At 47.8% G+C, this 20,416-nt stretch overlaps 1 protein-coding gene across 2 annotated transcripts in view; it reads left to right on the forward strand.

The window, feature by feature from the left end:
• The window catches only part of Scml4 (Scm polycomb group protein like 4), a 30,688-nt gene extending 12,820 nt beyond the window's left edge, over positions 1-17,868 (forward strand). Inside the window, exons 1-4 of one of the 2 annotated variants that reach the window (XM_090338330.1) lie at positions 4,664-4,884; positions 8,383-8,664; positions 14,176-14,321; positions 16,850-17,868. In XM_090338330.1, the coding sequence (XP_090194456.1) occupies positions 8,427-8,664; positions 14,176-14,321; positions 16,850-16,975 (510 nt within the window). In that variant the 5' untranslated portion in view covers positions 4,664-4,884; positions 8,383-8,426 and the 3' untranslated portion in view covers positions 16,976-17,868. Of the gene's footprint in view, positions 1-4,663; positions 4,885-8,382; positions 8,665-14,175; positions 14,322-16,849 lie in introns of those variants that run through there. The other variant, XM_090338331.1, reaches the window with a different exon arrangement.
• Positions 17,869-20,416: the final 2,548 nt, after the last annotated feature.

Consider the following 20,416-nt stretch of genomic DNA (forward strand, 5'->3'; position numbering starts at 1 on the left):
CGGGGCTCTGTGCTAACAGGAGGTGCTTCCTCCTGCTTAGAGCCCCGGTCAGCGGAGCATAGAAACTTCCGCCTGTTTTCCTTTCTCTGGAAGCAGAGTTTCTCAATGAAAAGCTCATGGACAGTGGAACTGGGATGGAGTCCTTGCACTCCTCTGTAAATAGTTGTCAAATCTTGTGTGGCGCGCATTGTGAGAAACTCAGTCTTGCATTAGACAAATGCAGGTACATAGGAATGTTTTTTGAAGAATACAGTGATGTTGACAAAGGTTGGGCAGGTCTGTGCTCACAGGGAGCTTAAAACATTAAACAAAAGGATACTCACTGTACAACAAATGGCCTCTGTACAGGCATGGTAGGTAGTACATGCCTTTAACCCCAGCACTAGGGAAGATTGCTAGTATAAAATAGCCAAGCTGGGCTCCTTGGTGAGACGGCTGGGTGGTCAGGGAGCGTGGTTGTAGCCCAGGAGGATGGCAAAGAAGGATCACTTTAGATCCTCATCATAGATTCTCTTGGACACCATCAAAGCTGTGTTTATAATATTGCTCTCATCCCTCTGAGACCTTGGAAACAGAATATTAGTCCTTTGCAAAGGAAGGAGCCTAACTGATAAGGGTTAGAGAACAGACGCTGGATACATCCACCACTCCCTCCAGGTCTGTGCATAAGCTAGACGTCTTCTTTTGCTCAAGCTTAGTGCTCTACCATTTGAGTCATAGAACTACTTGCAACTCTTTTTTGTTTGTTTACGTGGTACTGAGAAATCAAACCCAGGACTTCATGGATGCTAGGCAAACACTCTACCACTAAGCCACATTCCTAGCCCTTCTTCTTGGTCTTGAACATACAATTTTCTCATGTCATCCTTCCAAGCTCCCAAGGGCTGGGATTATATGTCACCATACCTGGCCTTGGAATACACACACACACACACACACACACACACACACACACACATCTATTTTGGCAGAACTGAGGTTTGAACTCAGAACCTCGAGCATGCTAGCTACACTTTGAGCTATGCTTCCCAGAGAAATTTCTTTCTTTCTTTCTTTCTTTCTTTCTTTCTTTCTTTCTTTCTTTCTTTCTTTCTTCCTTTCTCTTTTTGCCAGTCCTGGGGCTTGAACTCAGGTCTTAGGCACTGTCCTTGAGTTTTCTCAAAGCCACTGAGCCACAATACCATTTCAGCTTTTTCTGTATGTGGTATCAAAGAATTGAACCCAGGGCTTCTATATGCTAGGCAAGCACTGTACCAGTAGGACATACTCCCTACCCAAGAAACATATTCCTAAGTGAATTGCTTTTCTAGTAAATCTGACAATGAGACTAGCAAAACAATGTGATTCCACTTCTCAAACCCTTGCCTCGTGTGTAGTTCACACAAGCAGGACAGGACCATACAAACACATAACTCATGTGTCCTTTCAGTAAATTGTGTGGGATTGGTGCTTTGCTGGCTGGGGATGAAATTTAGGATACATCTGGTGATTTTTTTTTTCTGGTGTTCTTTCACATTATGAAATGCAGTCAAAATCAAATCCGCCAGGTCGGTGTGAGGACTGAGGGAGAAATCTCATGGAATTTCCCCTCCCATCTCCCTTGTGCCATTCAGGCCCCTGCCCAAGAGCATGGTGGGCTTGGTCTGTCACCATCCTGTGGGTCCTACCTTCATCTTAATTTCAGAACCAGCGGGTGTGTGTGTGTGTGTGTGTGTGTGTGTGTGTGTAGGGGAAGTCTCACTTGGCAGTCCAGGTATGATTTGGCATCACACTTCCTGATTCGGGCAAGTGTCTTCAGCTGATTGCCTCTGCTGTCTGCTCTCGGCATGCATCTTCTAGCCTACCTGTTTCTCCACCTGCAAAAGCCCGTGCGGACAGGTGCTAGAGGTAGGAGGTCATCTACTGGCACCCACTTGGCTGTCCATCCTTCTTCTTGCTGGGCCTTCATGGTGGTCACTTTGGTATGTATGTGTTGTCGATTGTCACACAGCTGCAGCCAAAACCAAAATGAAGAACTTGAGGCTAACATCTATCCCCCAGAGAATGGCAGCAATGTCTCCAAGCTGCTATGTCCAGCTTGGAGATGAAAAGTAGCTCCCCTTAGAAGCTGCTCTTTCCTGGGAGCCAGGACTCGTTCAGGGCCCCTTCCAGAGGATCTTTATCGCATGTGCTGAGAACACCAGGCTTTGGCTCACCTCGGCTACCTGGAAGCCAGTGTTCTTGGCTTGAGTCCCTTCCCTCCACGTCTGTTTATTGATCTTCAAACACAGCTTGTGAGCTAGAGGGGCCTTCTGACATATGAGAAGAATGGATGCAGACTGATGGATTGGCAATATTGGTCAAAATTCACAAGGTGATTCTGGGGAAAATGATGTGTTACCCTTTGAGTAAGTCTCCATTATAAATATGCGTTAGCTGGTGCTTCCCAAAGAGGAATGTGTACAGGAGCAACCTGGTACCATTCAGGGTCTGCTTCAGCAGGGTTTGGGGGACCTGGGAACCTGCCTTCCCAACAGACTCCAACATGGGTCCTGGCACCACTGGCTGGGCTACACTCTGAGGGGCCAACAGAGTCCAGCTCACACAGGGAAGTCCATTTCAGTTTTTCAGTGTGTCTGCACTGGGGCACTTCCTCATCCTGTGTGCTGGGACAGGGGAAGAGCAGAGTGGCTGAATTGGGTGACACAGGTTTAAACCCAGGTGAGAAACACTTTTGCAGATTCAGGAAGAAGGAAAGAATGATGGCAAATTCCTCAGTGTGACTAACAGCGATGCCCAGTGGGGTCTCTGGTGCCCGTCACCTATCCAGAGCCCCAATCAGATGTCCATCTATTCTCCAATGTGTGTGCCAGTCCTGGGAATTGAACTCAGGGACTGGGTGCTACCCCTGAGCTTTTGTGCTCAAGGCTATCACTCTACTACTTGGGCCACAGATCCAATTGGAGATAAGAGTCTCAGGGACTTTCCTGAGTGGCTGACTTTAAAACATAATCCTCAGCTCTCAGACTCCTGAGGAGCTAGGATTACAGGTGTGAGCCATCAGCTCCCCCTTTAGTCTTGACATATATGTCAGAACTCTGGGTTTATGGCTCCTTCACTCTGCTAGATCCACAGGGAGCCAATCACAGCAGCTTGCTTCACCAGAGTGGCAACGAAGCAGGCTCCCTACCTTATCCACAGGTCTACTTTCCATCCTTCCAGTAATTCAGGCTCAACCATAATCTAAAAATAGTAAATGAGAAATTCCAGAAATAAAGAATTCCGGTGTTTTTATTTGCATATCGCTCTAAGTAGTATGATGAAATCTCACACTGTCCCACTGGGCCTCATTTGGCTCAGTGCATCCACACTGGGCACACAACCTTCTCTTTGGTCACTTAGGAGCCATGTAAGTCATCAGATTCACTGTTGCAGGGTTGCAGGACTGTGTTGTAGAAACCCTTACTTAAGAGCCTACCCTCCATCATAACACCTAGGCCATTCACATACTTCATTGCCCGTTCACATAACCATCAGTACTGTGCAGAGTTTTAAATTTGGGGCAGGTCCTGGGGCTTGAACTCAGGGCATGGGCACTGTCCCTGAGCTTTTTTGCATAAGGCTAAAGCTCTATTACTTGTATCACAATTCCATTTCTGGATTTTTGGTGGTTAATTGGAGATAAGAGCCTTGTAGACTTTCCTGCCCAGGTTGGTTTTGAACTGTGATCTTTGAATCTCAGACTCCTGAGTAGCTAGAATTACAGGTGTGAATCATGGGCACTTGATTCTATTTTTATTATCTGCTACCATGAATTGATTACTACACCTCATTCATAAAGTTTATCACAGGTATGCGTTTGTAGGAAAACATGGTGTGTATAGAACATAGCACCATCCACAATTTCAGGCATCCCCTGGGGATCCTAGGATCAGTGTCTCATTAATAAGAGAAATTACTGTTCTAGAAAGTTCTGTAGGTCTCCCTCCAAGTGAAGATGTCCACTTAGAACTAAAATTTACAAAGTAGTCTCTATTCCAGGGATTCCCAATTTTTTTTGATTGAGGACACTTTTAATTTCCCCAGTTTATGAAAGATGAAAGGACATAGAGGTCATGGAGACAACAGAGGCTTGATGGCAGCAGCTCACCCGCCTTCCCCTTCCTGCAGGCCTGGGGGTAGAGACTGGCAAAGCTACCACTTCATATGGAAGATGGCTATGGAGGACGCTCTCCTCTTGCATTTACTATTTCAAACAGCTGACTTTAGTCAAAATTGTCTTTGGTCCAAGTTTCCAGTGGAGGAAAACCCACTGATGGCTTAGAACAAAGTCTTAGGCAAATCAGAAACACCCGGGACAACGAAGGAAGTTCAGGTGTCAGGCATTAAAAATATGGTTGGTTTCTGTACATACATCTCATTAGGGGAAGAAAAAAAAAGGAACCAGAGGGAAGTCGACATTGATCCTAAAGGCTGAGTGATCCAAGCTAGAGACAGGTTTAAAGAGAAAAATCCATACTGGCCAGAGACCAAGTTAATGGAAAATTTAATTGAAAAGAATGAAATGCTGGCCTCCTCGTTGGTGCAGGCCTGGTGCCCTTTGAACCAGGGAGGCTGGGCCACCGGGCCCCAAGGGCCCTGAGGGAAAACGCCATGGCTTATCAGCAGTGAGCACAGGGGGCGGGGCTGAGCCCCACAGCAGAAAAATCTGCCAGCCTCCACCACAGCCTCCCTGAAAGGCCACAGAGGAAGAAGGAAATCTTCTGTCACCACGAAGTCCCTTGCAGGTCTGCGGCAGGCCCGGGCTCTGTGGCTCAAGCACGTCAGTCTCATGCTGGGACCCAGCAGCTGCCTGAGGAGCTAGCGTGGGTGAGACTGTCTAGTGACAGGGACACCAGAACCCAGGTAGGACATGCGACACTTCATCTGGGCTGCACAGAGAGAGGTGCAGTGCCCCAGGATGCCAGCTCCTGGCTGTCCATTCCTCCTGAACTGCCTCCTGCTTCTTGAAGGACTCCCAGCCTCCATCTGGGAGGGGGCACCTGCCTGAGCTTTGGTGGGCATTCCACAGCTCTCAGGACCTGCCTTTGCCCTCCGCCGCCCGCCCCGTGGGCTTCAGGGCTGAGGCAGGTCAGAAGGACTGCCGCCTCTTGAAGTGGTTGAGCCGGTTGCACTGGAGTTCTCTAGATACTGCCTGGAACCTCGGGGCCTGGTGCTGGCTGGGTAAGCTGACCTGTCAAGGGACAGGCCAGGGATTTTGAGAAAGGCCCTGGCTCCCAGCCTGGGGTAGGTGGCACCGATGGTTCTAGAAAGGGTTTACTCTATGCAGCTGCTCCCTCAACTGGGAAGTAGGGACTGGTGTGGAGGAATAAGGTGGGGTTGAGCTTGTGTGTGTGTGTGTGTGTGTGTGTGTGTGTGTGTGTGTGTGTGTGTGTGTGTGTGTGTGCATGTGCGTGCACGCACGCGCATGCGCATGTGTGCATCTGTCTGTCTGTCTGTGTGGTGTGTGTATATGTGGGGGAAGGAAGTAGATGTCTTAAAGATGGAGAGATGGCATCTACATCTGGAATGTGTGGTGATGGTGGTCTAAATCGGTTTGGGATGAGGATAATCAGGCAGCAGTTATTACTGAGCTCCAGGCTGTTCTTTGGCTAGGAATACTAACAAACCAAATGGCAGTCAAACCAAATGAAATCAATAGTCCCAGCTCCCATAGGTGTGAGTGCCGAGTGCAGAGAGCTAGGCTTGGGTGGGGTATGTCGTTGTACCTCAGCCCTCTCCCCGCCTTGGGACTTTCTCTTCCTCTCCTTGGCTTTTGGCTTTCGCCTTCCTGCCTCTCTTCCTCCTTCCACTTCTCTCTTTGGTGGTTCCCTGAATTCCCGGGGCTCTCCTGTCCTCCACCATCTAGGAGCTCAGCAGGAATAGGTTGGCCCATAGAGGCCCCAGTGCCTATTCCAGGCCCTGGCGGGAAGGAGCAGTGCGTCATGCTTTCCAGGTTTGAGTGGGCTTGAGTGATTTTCTGGATGTGCTCTGCACACACCAATGGGCAGCTTTCTGTGCAGCAGCAGTGGTAAACAGATTAGCAATGCTAAGAGAGAAATGCCAGATGCCCTTCCAAGTTCCTAAGATACCAACCCCTGAAATGGGACCCATGTCTAAGCCTGTGCTTTGGTGTGTTTACCTGTGTCATTTAAGTATGTGGTTGTGATTATTAAGGAAGGAAGGAAGGAAGGAAGGAAGGAAGGAAGGAAGGAAGGAAGAATTCTTTTCCATTTGCTAGAGGAAACGCAATGATTTACCAAGTGTCCTCAGACTTCTCATTCGCCCTGCTTTGCTCAACTGGAAAACAAACCTGTGGTGGATTCGAGGGGCCCGGGTGCAGGCAACTGCTTGCTCAGGGGAAGGAGTTTTGTGAGGGGCCACAAGGTCATGACCTGGAGCAGAGCGCCCCTGTCTGCCAGCCCACGTGGATGCAGGCATCTCCCAAGGGCCCTGGCTCTGGTGCTTCCAGGTCTTCTGGCCCCACCTGCTGTTCACTCGCTAGGCAGCCCCAGAGCCACCTGGGAGGTATGATTGTCTCTCCAAATAAAAAAGTGATTTCTTTGTTTTCGCCAATTTTTCAACAATGGATTTAGATACTAAATTTGTCACAGTGTAATGAAGTTCTTAAGCTACTAGAAATTCTGTTCATCTACCCATGTCAAATAACTCACTGTTGTTGTTTTGAGGATTTAAAAAAATTTTTTTGGTGAGGGTGTGATAAATTGTGCTTGTGGCAAATGCCTTAAAGTGGCTATATCACTCCTTTCTTACTCCATTTTCTAACCATTACACACTGCTTGCGAATGAAAACAGTACTGTCACATATGTTTTTGAATAGCATCAAGAATATGTATCCAACAGTGATCTTTTAAGGAGATATTAGAATTCGATATAAGGGAGAGCTTCCAGGCAGTAAGATTTATTGTGCAATGGCTTAACTGTAAAGGAGGGCAAATCTCTTTAGGAAGCTTTTAAATAAGGCCTGCTGGGCACTGCTAGCTCATGCCTATAACCCTAGCTACTCAGGAGGCTCAGATCTGAGGCTTACAGTTTGAAGCCAGTCTAAACAGGCAAGTCTATCAGATGTTTTTGTCTCTAATGAACCACCAGAAAACTGGAAGTGGTGCTGTGGCTCAAAGTGGTAGAGTGCCAGTCTTGAGCGAAGAAAGCTCAGGGACAATGCCCAGGTCCTGAGTGCAAGCCCCACAACAGACAAAAATAAAATAAAATAAAAAGAATACGAACCTTAGTTTCCCTTGTAGATACCACCCTGCCCTAATGACAAAGTTGGGTCCAGCGCAGTGCACTCTAAATGTTGGTGTGCCTCTTTTACTCTGTCTTGGAACAGTTCCATCAGTGGAACCGTTTACTCAGTGGATTTGACTGTTTACTCCTTTTCCTTTCTTTTTGATTGAACAATGAACTAGGATCTCACACCTGCTGGTCAGACTCTCTACTACGTGAGTTTTTACAACTCAAGCCTTTTTTGACTTAGTTATTTTTCAGATAGGATCTCACACCTTTTATCCAGGCTGGCCTGGATTGTGATATTCAGCTGGAACAACTTTTAACATACTTTACATAGAAATCTCTTATCAGATACATGATTTGTAAATATTGCCTTCTGCTTTGTGAGCTGCCTTCATTCACTGTCTTGTTGATGTTTTGTGCCTTGAGGCACAAAAGGTTTTTTTGTTTTTGTTTTTTCACTTTTGATGAAGTCCAGTTTATTTTCTTTTTCTATTGCTATCTGTGTCTCTGGTATCAAATTGAAGAATACTTCCCCAAATCCAGGGTCATGATGATTCATATCCCAATGGCTGCCTTTCATGTCTTCTGGATGTTTTATAATGGTTCAAGAGACTGCTATGCCAGGTGCTGGTGGCTCACACCTGTAATCCTAGCTACTGAAGAGGGTGAGCTCTGATTTGAAGCCAGCCTGGGCAGGAAAGTTCATGAGACTCTTAGCTCTAATAAAATACTCAGAAAAAGACATAAGTGGTGCTGTGGCTCAAGTGTTAGAGCACAAAGAAGCTCAGGGACAGTACCCAGGCGCTGAGTTCAAGCCCCACGACTGACAAAACAAAATAAAATGAAACAAGTCTCCCTGTGTGTGGGGGGGTTATTTCCAAGTCACCAATAGCAGAGAGAGGCCTGACTGCCAGGTCCTGCAGAGGGAGCAACACCTCAGCCTGCCACCAGTGTTATTCTGGAGCCATGTTGGGTCCTTCCTCCTCCTCTTCCAGCCTCACTAGTAGGTCTGACTGTGTGATCAGTGAATAGTTTGCTGAGAATGGAGCTCAGATCGCTTCCCAAACTGCTGACTGATCTCAGCTTCTCTGCACCCTCTTTCCCGCTTAGCCAAGACAGTAACCACGGAAGAGTGCCTGGCAAGCCCTTTGGGCATGAACCGCTACAGCGTGGACCCCACCACCTCCGCCTTTACCCACCGGGCCTCCCTGACCACCTCCTCCATCTATTGCAAGAGACTGACCTCGGGAGATGGCCGCCTGGGGGGAGGCCCAGCCACCACGTGCAGCGGTCCCCGGGCCAGCCCTGTGTCCTCGGGAGGTCCATCCACACTGCGGCCCCTGGCCTCCAGCCCCAAGCGAAGTGGGACCTCTCTGGAAGGAAACAGATGTGGTAATGTAATGCATGCCAGCCCCTCCCTCACCTACCTGCCCGCCTCTGTCCAGCTGTGTGTCCTCAGGAGGGCCAGCCAATGTCTCTGCGCCCCAGGGATTGCTCCATACCGTGCAGAAACCGCTTCCCAAGAGAAATCCATTGACATCAAGAAACCAAATCTCTTTCAGAGGATGTGACTCACGTCATAATCCCTGGAAGAGACCTAGAAATGGATTTTCTCCCTATGATGCTAATCAAAATAGTGTAAAACCACAGAAGCCAGAGCACACATGAGGCTGCAGCAGGAGAGTAGGGGTGGACCACATGGCGGAACTCCCAGCCTCCTTCCTGCTCATGTGCACACTTACCCAAGGTACAATTACCAAGAGCTTTAAAGAGGTATCGGAAAATGAAGCGTCCAGATTTTGTCTTTAAAATAGAGCATTCCCTAGCACAAGTAAGTTCAAGATTCATGATGAAGAAACAAAAGTAATCTGCCATTGTTATCTCACTGCAAACGATAGATACTTGGATTAAAAAAGACGTACAACGGTCAGTGTCAGGAAGGCTGGGTGTGCAGAGGCAGAGGAAGGGCTTCAGCACTCTGGGAACAAAAGAGGGTCTGCAGAGAAGTAAGGAAAATTTGGGGCCAGTGTCAGAAAGACTCAGCTTTCCTCTGTAATAATTGCAAACCCTCTGCTTCTGGAGAAAGGCACCATTGATGGCTGTGAAATCCAGGAAGACAAAACTTACTGGCCATTTCTGGAATTACATATAAGAAGACGAATAATCACTAGCTTTCCATTAATTTAGTGTTGAATGATTTGCAACAGTAGTCCACTTCATCTACCAGGCAGCCAACCTGGCATTGGTTTTCACGGGAGCTGAAGTCACCCTAGCCAGCCAATGCTTGGGAACACACCAGGCTGGGGGTGTGTTTCAGATCTGAGGGTGGAGGGTGCACCAGGCAGATGTGGGCCCTGTGCTCAGACTGTAACTCCAGGCAGATGTTTGCAAATAGGTGCATATATTTTGTCCCAACTGTCCTTACTGCTAGGGGTGAAAGGTGGGGCATCTGGGAGAGCCTCGGATGGAGAATGGGCTGTGGGGCCTTGGGTGGGAGTCAGGTGAGGCTTCCCACAGAAGGGACAGGGAGCTTCCGGGATGCACAGCAGGAGCTGCTATGGAAAGGAGGGGTGGGTGGAGACTGTGCAGAAGTCATGTTATTTGTCTTTGAGTTTGCTTCCAGCTGAGAAGAAATGTAGCTCAGCTCAGCCTGCCTTTGAGCCCGGGGTCTCTCCTGGTGTCTGGAGCCATGTTCCATCCTTACAGGGCAACTGGGCTTAAATCTAAGGAGTCACCAGGTTTTCTTCTCTTTCTGGTCCCTCTCACCTCGTCGTGAGAGAAATAGTGAGAATAGAAAAAAAATCCAGCACGGTTTTGTAACATCTGATCTCATCCAGATGGTGGGCTAGACTAGGAAAGATGCACTTTACCAGGACCAGGTTTCTCAAGTGAACGTAGATCAGGCCAGCCCTTCCTTCTACCACCCTGTCCCCGTCCAGCCTGCACCAGCTGCCGGAGAGCCTGGGAGGGATTCGGGGCACGAAGCAGACAGAGGAAAGGCACAGAAGGCTCTAGTTGGCCTTTCTGGGCCTCTCTTCAAGGTGCTTCTTGTCAGGCTCCAGCCCTGAGCTGCAGGTTCACCTGAGAAACCATACATGATGTTCACAGTGTCTAGACAAAGGAACAGAAGCCCATAGAGAATGATGGGAACTAGGAAGGAGCTCCAAGCCTGGCTGTGTCTCTTCAACACTGTGCCTTACCGGAACACATGAACCAGGCTTCCAGAGGTGTGACCACAGGAAACTGAGGGGGGGGGTGAGAAAGAAGATATTTCTGACTCCATGCTCATCACCAGCTCCACTCTCCCACACAACTCCATTGTTAGCTACAATTTCCCCTGAATTATGAATGAGCACAAGGCAATTATGGGCGTTCTCCGGGGAATGTGGAAGACAGAGAGAGCTTTGCAGACATGGCACAAGTACCTGTGCTATGGAAGGGGCTGGGCTTGCTTTTCAACTCTTGACTCCCAGCTATTCTATTTCTGCTCAGTGGGAGTTGGGCTGTAGGAACAAGATTTAATTATCCATCCATTTACCACGAGGTTTAGCTTTGCCATGCCTGCCAGCCCCCCGGGGAGGGACAGGACCAAGCCCCGGGATTCCTGCTCAGGACAGCACTGCTGTCTCCTTAGGCAAGCCAGTGCTTTGCCTGTAGTGTCCACATAGGAGTGAGATTTGTTCCATCCATCACAGCTTAGTGTTGACCTGTCACATCTGCCTGCCCTGGTCACGTCAGGCTCAACCCATCCATCTTCCTTTGCCACAGCTGAGGAGTGGGGGTGTTTTATTTTGTCCGTGAGCACAGACTGCAGCAGGCAACCGCTTTGCAAACTTGCTGCTGCTGCTGCCAGAGAGCTCCATTTTTCTTTCTTCCACAGTGAGTGTTATGTGCTTTGGATCAGGTGCCAGTCCTGAGGTATGACACGGGCTTTCTTTATGGCTAGGAGGCCCGGCAGAAAGCCTCCTGAGCCAGCCTGGTTGCTTGCCATCCTGGAAAAGTGAAAAATGCCCACAGCAAGCATGGCGTCCCAGGCACGGGCCCACCTGCCTGTGTGATGCCTCTTGTCCTCCACAGGCAGCTCCTCTTAGGACACCCAGCCCCCTCTGCAAGGCCCACAACAGCTGGTAGGAAACCCTCCCCATGAACTGGCCTGGGGTTTCCCTTTTCCTGCAAACACAGGAAATTAGATTTGACCTCTGCTCTCATCACTCTAAAATCAGTCTTGGACTGAAGACTTCCTGCCTTTGTAGTCAGATTGTCTCCTGCCACCCTGATGAGCGTCTGGGTCCCAGGGGGAGCTCCAAAGACTAATGCATGTTTGGTGACCGGCTCATCCCCATGTTGAATGCAGATGTCCCCAAATAGATTGAAATCATCTTTTCACAAGCACCCTTGAGTGTTCTGATGACTCTGAGGGTGCCCTTGCAGTTTCCTAGCGAGATGTCCCTGGCCAGACCTCCTTTCCAGGTCCAACAAGGAAAAGGCAGGGAACAATCTCAACAGCAGTCCAGTGTTCAAGGAGACCATCACATAGTTACGACGGGCTCAGAAATGCGAGGCTGTGTTGTTTTTTTTTTTCTCAGCACAAAGTGTGCACTGGCTCTTTTCAGGCACACTAAAAAGGTGCAGAGAAAAAGAGAGAGGGAAACTGCAGAAAGCCACAGGCTTCTCCACTGGTAACTTAGCATTCCTCTGCAGGGAGGCTGGCTCTGTGTGTGGCGCTTCGGCCTTTTTCTAGCCTTGAAGTAAGATTAAGGATTGCCATGCAAGGCTTCTGTGTAAATGACCTCAACTGCTTCTGCAGAGTCTATCGATTCATTTCACAGTTAACGATCCCACCTTCCAAGTATATTTACTCCACGAAGAGCCATGACGGGTCAATGTAATGTGTGACCCCTGTAATGAAAGGAACACATTTGGATTTTTCACCAAATACCTGGGATCTAGGACAAAGAAGATATGCTGTATGTGTTTGTGGGATGAACAGGGAAGTCCTTGAGGAATTAAAATCTAACCGGAGGCTGCACGACTAATTGGGTTACAAGGCAGAATGCAGAGATATCCTTGGAGAACAAAGAAAGGTCTGGAGTGAAAGAGAGAGGCAGGTGGCAGCTGAGATGGCAGGAAGGTCAGCAGTGCCTTCCTCAAGGCCTCGTGTGTTCCCGGGGCTTTGATGGATGGTGGGAAGGAGAGAAGAAAGCATAGAGCCAAGAGTGGAGAAAGAAAAGAAAGGAAATTGTGGCCATAATTGGCCCAGGTGAATGCACAGTGTGCAGAGAGCCTTCTAAGGTGGAAAAACTCACAGGGGTCTTGCACTAGCACTTTTCGGTCCCTAGGTCTCTCTACCACCAAAACTCAATTCTGCTCTTCACCACTGAGGCTGAAGACAGGCCCTGGCCTTGAGCTCCAGGGTGTAGGCCAAGGTCTACAGGGGAGTCAGCCCCGGAACTGGGCAGTCAGAGCTGAGACCCAGGGACAGTGGGAGAGAGTGTGCGCTCAAGGGGAGCACGAGGGAATCACTGCAGGGCTCCCCCAGGTGTTCTCCCTCACGCTCAACATCCAGCAGGATTGAAAAGAAAGACTAGGGGGAGAGGGTCCTCCCAAAGGGTAGGTAGTGAAGAAGTAAGGAGGTAGAAGTGGGGAAGCTAGGACAAGAAGCTGCTCTAGAAAAAGAAGATGATCTGGTTTTAGTCATATGTTAAAAAAAGAAAAAAAAGTCGGGGCCAAGAGTTTGGCCTAGTGGTAGAGTGCTTGCCTAGCATGCACACAGACACAGACCCGGGTTCAATTCTTCGGTACCACATACATAGTAAAAAGCCAGAAGTGGTGCTGTGGCGCAAGTGGTAGAGCTCTAGCCTTGAGAAAGCCCAAGGACAGTGCCAGGCCCTGAGTTCAAGGCCTAGGACTGGCAAAAAAGAAAAAAAAGAAAGAAATCAACTGCTACTGGGCCTGGTGTGCTGGGTTATGCTTGTAATCCCAACTACTAGACAGGCAGAGACAGTAGGATCAAGGGTCAGGGCAAACTTGGAAAAAGCAGAAGACTCCCTGAAAGACTAAGGCAAAAAATGGGGTCATGGCTTAGCTGTAAAGCACAGGCCTAAGCAAGGTCCTGAGTTCAAATCCAGTACTAGCACAAAGTCAGTCCCTAAATATTTCCAGGCATTGGACCTGTGACTTCCTCCTTCACCCATGGTGATCACTTTCATGGGAAATTGCCGCCAAGGAGTTATCTACCAAGGACCAGTCAGAGGCCGCATGAGAGTAGGCAGTTGGATGGGGAAGGTCAGTGTGCATGCTCTGACAGCCTTGAGGGTGGAGAAGGTGTTCCGTGTTTACCTGGGCAGCCAGCACAGGGACTCTGTCTTTCCGCAGAATCAGGGCTTCTGAGGAGGAGATAGGTGTTAGCCCTTCCACAGAGACCAAGAACAAAGATCCAAATGCACTTCCTTCTGGCACATCTTCATGATCTCAGGGAAGGCTGGTAGAAGCAGAAAGGGCCTCACACCATTTGCCTCCCAGCCCTGCAAAAGCCCTCCTGGCCACTCATCTTGACCTCTCAGCCTGCTTACCCGAGTGTAAGTCAGCAGAGGCCTCAGGCCACTGAGAGAGAACTCAGCAGAGGGGTCTAGAAAACTGTCACATCAATCTGAATTCAGCCTGTTGAAGGAAACATCTTTTCTGCTGCTCCTGTCCCTGGGAGAGCAGAGTTTCCGCAGAGATAGGGCGATCAAGGCTTTGCCCTGCGCCTTTTGGGGCTACTCACTGCCTTTCCCTGTAGAGAAGGTCATGGACCCACCTCAGCCTCTAGAGCACCGAGAGCCCTTCCAGGGTGACAGCATCAGATGGCACTGAGGCTGGCCTGACTCAGTGGCTCATGATCTCATCTCTCACCCCTCCCAGCCTCCAAGCCTTCTGCAGATGCACGAGATGCCAGGAGACCTCGGAGTCGAAACCCTTCCAGCTGGACAGTGGAGGACGTGGTGTGGTTCGTGAAAGATGCAGATCCACACGCCCTGGGGCCTCATGTGGAGCTCTTCCGAAAGCATGTACGCCATGGAGGGCCTGGGGGGAGGGCTGGGGTGGGGACGTGCCAGGACTTCCTAGATGTTGAGGGACTGCATTAAGCTCCACAAGGCCCCAAAGGGAGCCAGCTCTGAGAGGGACAGATGCAACCACAGGCGTCTCAGCAGCACTGGGCCACTTGGTTTTGTTGTTAAGGGATATTTTTCCCATCTGCTGCCTTGTGTTAGCCGCCATGAGGAATGTCTGCTTTCCTGCCCCTCCATCCATCCTTTGGTGTCTTCAACACTCATTTCAAGACCCCCACATCATGCCAGGCAAACTGACTGTGTTAATTTCTAAACTGCTTTGAGCATAAAATGAGAAGTCTTAGCATAGTGCCTGGATCCTAGTCTTCATTGAACAGATAGTATTCCAATTATGTAGCTCACTCTAAAAAGAGAGCAAGTGAAAAAAATGTTAACAAAATGACTGCTTTACCAAGCTACCTCTGTTTGGGATTACTACTACAACAAAAAGACACAAATATGATGGCTTAAAGCATTGCACATTTCTTATTTTACTCTTCAGGAGGTCAGGAGTCTGACCCTGGGCTGTTTTCCTTTCTGCATGGTCTCCTGAGACCATGCATTTTATCATATTTACTTGTCTTTTCCAGCTTCTAGATCCACTATTGCCCTTTACTATCTCCATCTTTAGAGCCAGTAACATGGAGCAGAAGCCTTTTGTGCTTGTCTGTGGTCCTCCCTTCTAATTCCTTCTTCCACTTTTTTTTTTTTTTTTTTTTTTGGTGCCAGTCCTGTAACTTGAACTCTGGGCTCGCACACTGTCCCTAAGCTGTTTTTCCTCAAGGCTAGTGTTCTACCACTTTGAGCCACAGAAAACCACCTCTGGTTTTCTGGAGGGAGGGGGGTTAATTTGAGGTCAGCATCTCATGGACTTTCCTACCTAGGCCAACTTTGAATCAGGATTCTCAGATCTCAGACCAAAAAAATAAAAATGACTTCTAATTATCACTCTTGAGGTATCACACCTGCAGCAGTCATTCCCCCACCACTCCCCTAACGTGTTGGCCGATTTCTAGGATTGAGATCCTGATGTCTTGCAGAGAGGGGAGACCACATACTTTCCTTTCCTTCCTGTCTCTCACCTCACCTGGGGATTCTGTGAGGAAGCCAGGCTCTCAAACGGGGAGTTCACCCCTAAATCAACACCTGCATTTATTAGGCATATAATATTTGGTTTGTGGCTGTGTCTAAACAGATTTGGGCAGGGGGAGTTGAGGGGAAGAGTTTGGCTCTCTTTCGGTGGTCAGAAATAATGAGAGTCTAATAGGTGGGGTAAAGAAGGAAGATTAGGAAATAAGGCTGCTGGAGGGCTACAGAGAAGCCTTGTCCACTCTGATTTTACCAGGACGTGGAGAGTGAATGAGTGCTCTAGTTGTGTTCATTTTCCCCACCTGAGTGCTTGTGGTAAAGTGCAGCCCGGGTCTTTGTGCATGCTAGGTAATACTCTACCACCAGGCCAAACTTCCAGCCTGGAGTTTACATTTTTTTATTGTAATTAATAAAAGGGTTACATGATATTTGCCAGATAGAAGGTGCATTAATTCACATATATTGATACCCTTTCACATGTCTTGGTCCCCATTACCCTCCCCTCCATGGATTTTACATTTTTATTGTTGTGTTTTTGTGGGCACTGTTCTTGAGCATTTTTTGCTCAAGATTAGTGCTCTAACACTCCATCCACACCTCTACTTCAGGCATTATTATTATTTTTTTTTTCTGGTGGTAAGAATCTTTTGGACTTTCCTTCCTGGTCTGGCTTCAAAACATGATCCTCAGATCTCAGCCTCTTGAATAGTTAGGATTATAGGCGCAAGATACTCAGAACTGAGTTCATTTCACTTTTTGTTTCATTTTCCCTTGGTTGGATGATAAATACCACATGTGGATATTAGTTACATAGGTGGGGATGATATTTCATTTGTTCATTCAGAAATACAAAAGATCCACAGAGAAAATAGGAAGAGGAACATAGATTTCTTTAATTCCGTGTGTGTGTGTGTGTGTGTGTGTGTGTGTGTGTGCACACGCGCGTGCGTGCGTGCCTCTACTGGGACTTGAACACAGGCCCTTGGCTCTTGCTTTGTTTTTCTTTCAAAGCTAGCACTTTACCATTTGAGCCACAACTCCACTTCTGGCATTTTGCTAGTTAATTGGAGATAAGTCTTTTGGACTTTTGTGCCTGGGCTGGCTTTGAACCATGATCTTCAGATTCTGCATCTTGGGTAGCTAGTATTACAGACATGAGCCATAAGTGCTCGGCTTTTCAGTTGAACCCTGGGACGGAGGGAATGTGTCCTTCAAGTAACTCTGTAGGGCTTCTGCATATCCAGCTTTACCTGAATAAAATTGGATCACTCTAACCATTTTCTTGGTTTCCCTCCCTCCCTCCCTCCCTCCCTCCCTCCCTCCCTCCCTCCCTCCCTCCCTCCCTCCCTCCTTCCTGCCTTCCCTCCCTCCTACCTTTCCTGATTCTGTTCCACCAGGAGATTGATGGGAATGCTCTGTTGTTGCTGAGAAGTGATATGATGATGAAGTACTTGGGTCTGAAGCTGGGACCCGCGCTGAAACTCTGCTACCACATCGACAAACTAAAGCAAGCCAAGTTCTAATGTTCTTCAAAAGATAGTAACAAAGTCCAGCACCGCACACCTCACTTAGTCTTCTGCCTTACCAACATCCAGCTGACAACATGAAATAGATTCTCCTCCTCAGATTAACTGGGTCTTAAAAAAAATCATACTATCCGTCTTTGCCTTTAGAACCAATTCAGCATGGCTCTTTTTGACAGAATTGTCTGTGTTAATTGCTTACCAAAAAGTTACAAAAAGATTGTTATTTTTTAACATTCTCGGTATCTTGGTTGCTGTTGGTATGGGTGCCATTTGTATAATGGGAGAGTGGGGAAACGAATGATGTCACCTACACCTACCACCCACTTCCACTCTGACCCAGAACTATTTGCCGGGCCCTGCCAGATTCCACTGGAAGCTGTCTTTTACAAGATGATGGCCTCACCTTGCACTACCTGGGAAACTTGAATTCTTTTTGTTCTCCAGGATTTTTTCTAGTCCTACCTATCTGAAGTTCTGTGTATCGCCGCTAGGGGGCAGACTGCTAATGAAATTTCAGGTCCTGGGAAGGAAGTCAAAATTCAGAGTGCAGAGGTTTTCTGTACAAGCTCTAGCCTGTATAGAAAATAGAGGATTCATTCTATGGTCGGCAACACAGATTGCAACTTGGGAAGAAATAATCATCTAGAGAGTTCTAGTTGCATATCCAGTGTCCTGACTGATGCCCAAGCAGCAAAGACATGAATCTGGAAGTGCACTGAGACCAGATGGGGCCTTCCCTCTGAAGTACTCACCCAAGTGTTGATGTGCTGGCATGCTGACATTTAGCCATGGTGTTTCTTGAAAAAAAAGAAAGAAAAAATAAGGGACAAGAAAGACGTCTCAACAGAGCCTTGCAATGGGAGATGTTGATTTCTAGTTCCACGGCTGCATTCTGTAGTTGTATCTGTGGCTAATTTTTCTAGTCCTCAACAAATACACAGACATGCTATTACTGGGTTTAATTTAATTTACAAATAGGTTCTCTTTCCCACGTCGTGAAGTAATAGAAAAAAATTGATTTTCTACTGCTTTGCAGCTGTGTCTAGAAAAGGACGATGAATCTACTTGCCAAGGAGGGGTGACCCCTTCTCCATGTTCTTTGCACCCTTCTCCTTTCTCTCTCTTTCCCTCTCCTTGTTTTCCTTCTTTTGCTCATGGGACAGGAAATATATCGTTCACACAAAGCCACTTTGGCAAAGGCAAATGCTCTTCCTTGAAGGACCGTCTTTAGAGCTGAAGATGAGGGGAGACTCCGGGGATGGCGAGGGTGGAGAGCTCAGGTCTCCCTTGGCCCAGGATGGATTAGAAAGGGACATGGCCTGTGCAGGTCTCAGCTGGTGTGTGGGGCTGGGTGCGATCTTGTCCCCTGGGCTGAACCACGACCCCCACTGCTCCGGGACAGCCATGGTTAGTCTTTCTGGCGACACCCCGTGCATCAGTTTAGGTGAGGAAATATTCCATGCCGTGCTCTGGCGCTCATTTTCATCATCTGCATTTTAAAAAGCATGCCACAGCCAAAGCCTTTGTTACATACACAGATGGTGGCTGGACACAGTGCGCCCATGCAGATGCTCTCCAACCCCGCCGCTGCCGCTCCCCGTGAAGCCCAGCAGGCCAGCTAAAAAGCCAAAAGTGAAGTTGTGACTCAAGTGCTAAAGCACTAGTCTTAAGCGAAAAGACTAAAGGATAGCACCAAGGCCCCGAGTTTAAGCCCCAGGACCAGCAACTATGCACGCGTGCACACACACACACACACACACACACCTCCATGCTACAAAACTGGGGAGATGTTTTAAATCAAGTAGATGTAAGGATATCAGGAAACAGAGAACCACAGTCTCTCTCACACACACACACACACACACACACACACACAGGCATACAAGCCTCACTATTCCTAAAATGAATGCTGCCAGAGAAAATAAGTTGGGGACCAAGTTCCTCTTGCCTGTTTTTGCACTGAAATGCAGTTAGCAGACCAAGTTATTGGAACAATACTGCAATTAATTTTTCTCCCTTTCAGAAAGCTTGTCAAGCCAGGCAGGTAAATAGCTTCCCAGATGCACAATGCCCGGACCATTTCCCCAAACAGATCTAATAGGGTCAGGCCAGAGACATCAGTCTGCCCTCCTGGAGAGCTGCTAGTGGGGGCGGGACTAGATGTGTATTCGTTATTTTACAGAGATAGCTTTGTTTCAGGTTAGTGTGAATAAGGATATAGCTTCTCATAATTCCAAATTAAAGAGTGTGTGTTTCTGTTCATGTTCTAGCCATTTCCAATTACACTCGTCTGTTAAACACTTGAAAAAAAATCAAGAGATAATTGTTTTACCTAAGGCATCTTTGATATAATTCTGAAGCACATACTTTGCAGAGTGTAGTAGAAGACATGGTGTGTGTGTGTGTGTGTGTGTGTGTGTGTGTGTGTGTGACTGTCTGTGGTTCTCTGTTTCCTGACATTATATCTACTTGATTTAAAATATCTCCCCAGTTTTGTAGCATGGAGGCATACCCCACTCCAGTCCACCTTAAATGCCACTTTTACACTAGCAGGATGTGTCCTAGAAGTAGCTGGCAACCCAGGATGGTTCCAGGGTTCTCTGCCTGGCTCTGCTAGCTAACTGGACATAAAAACCTAGGGTCTTGGAAACTAAGGAGAAGCCTTATGAGGAGTCACAGCTGGGGAACAGGTGTGCCTGGGCCTGGTTTGGTCCCAGCAGAGGCCACATTGGGTTACCTGTGTTCTCTTCCTCCAGGCTGCCAGCCAGTTTCACGGTCTGCAGCAAAGATTCAGAGGAAAACTCAGAAGGGTGTCTGAGATCAACTGGCTAAGTTGGTTTGCTTGAGACAGGAACCATACATTTCCTGGGAAAATAGAAACAGTCTTTGCCCATGATGCACAAGAATTTATTTTTGTATGTATGTGCTATATGGAAGATTTCTTTTGATTAAAATTATTTTTAACATTGTTTTAGCAGACTTCTGTCAAATCTCTGAAAGAAAGTAGATATGTCCAAGGAGTGAGCAGGGACTGGGATTTAGGTGTTGTCTGAAGGTCTTGAAAGATGAAAGTATCGGATTTCTTTCTAAAGAAAGGGATCTTGGTATGCATGAAGAGCAGGTGAGCACCGAAGAGATCTTTTCCAACTTGCCCACTGGGGTGGAACTCACATTTTTAAAATTTAATCCTCAGGTAATAAGGAGGGGATTGTGAGGAATAGAAGATTTGGGTGGGGCAGGGTGGGGGAAGTCAGTAATGGAGTTTGAACTCAGGACCTCGTGGTTGGTAGGCAGGCGCTGCCATTTAAGCTACACATGCTTCCTAAACCTCTTTTGCTTTATTTTTTCAGGTAGGGTCTTAAATATTTGCCCAGGGCTAGTCTCAGACTGTGATCCACTACTTACACTTCCTACATAGTAAATCCAGCTTATGATAGA

This window comes from Megascapheus bottae, chromosome 8 (genome assembly GCF_031878675.1).
Source record: "Megascapheus bottae isolate mThoBot1 chromosome 8, mThoBot2.hap1, whole genome shotgun sequence".
NCBI lineage: Eukaryota > Metazoa > Chordata > Mammalia > Rodentia > Geomyidae > Megascapheus > Megascapheus bottae.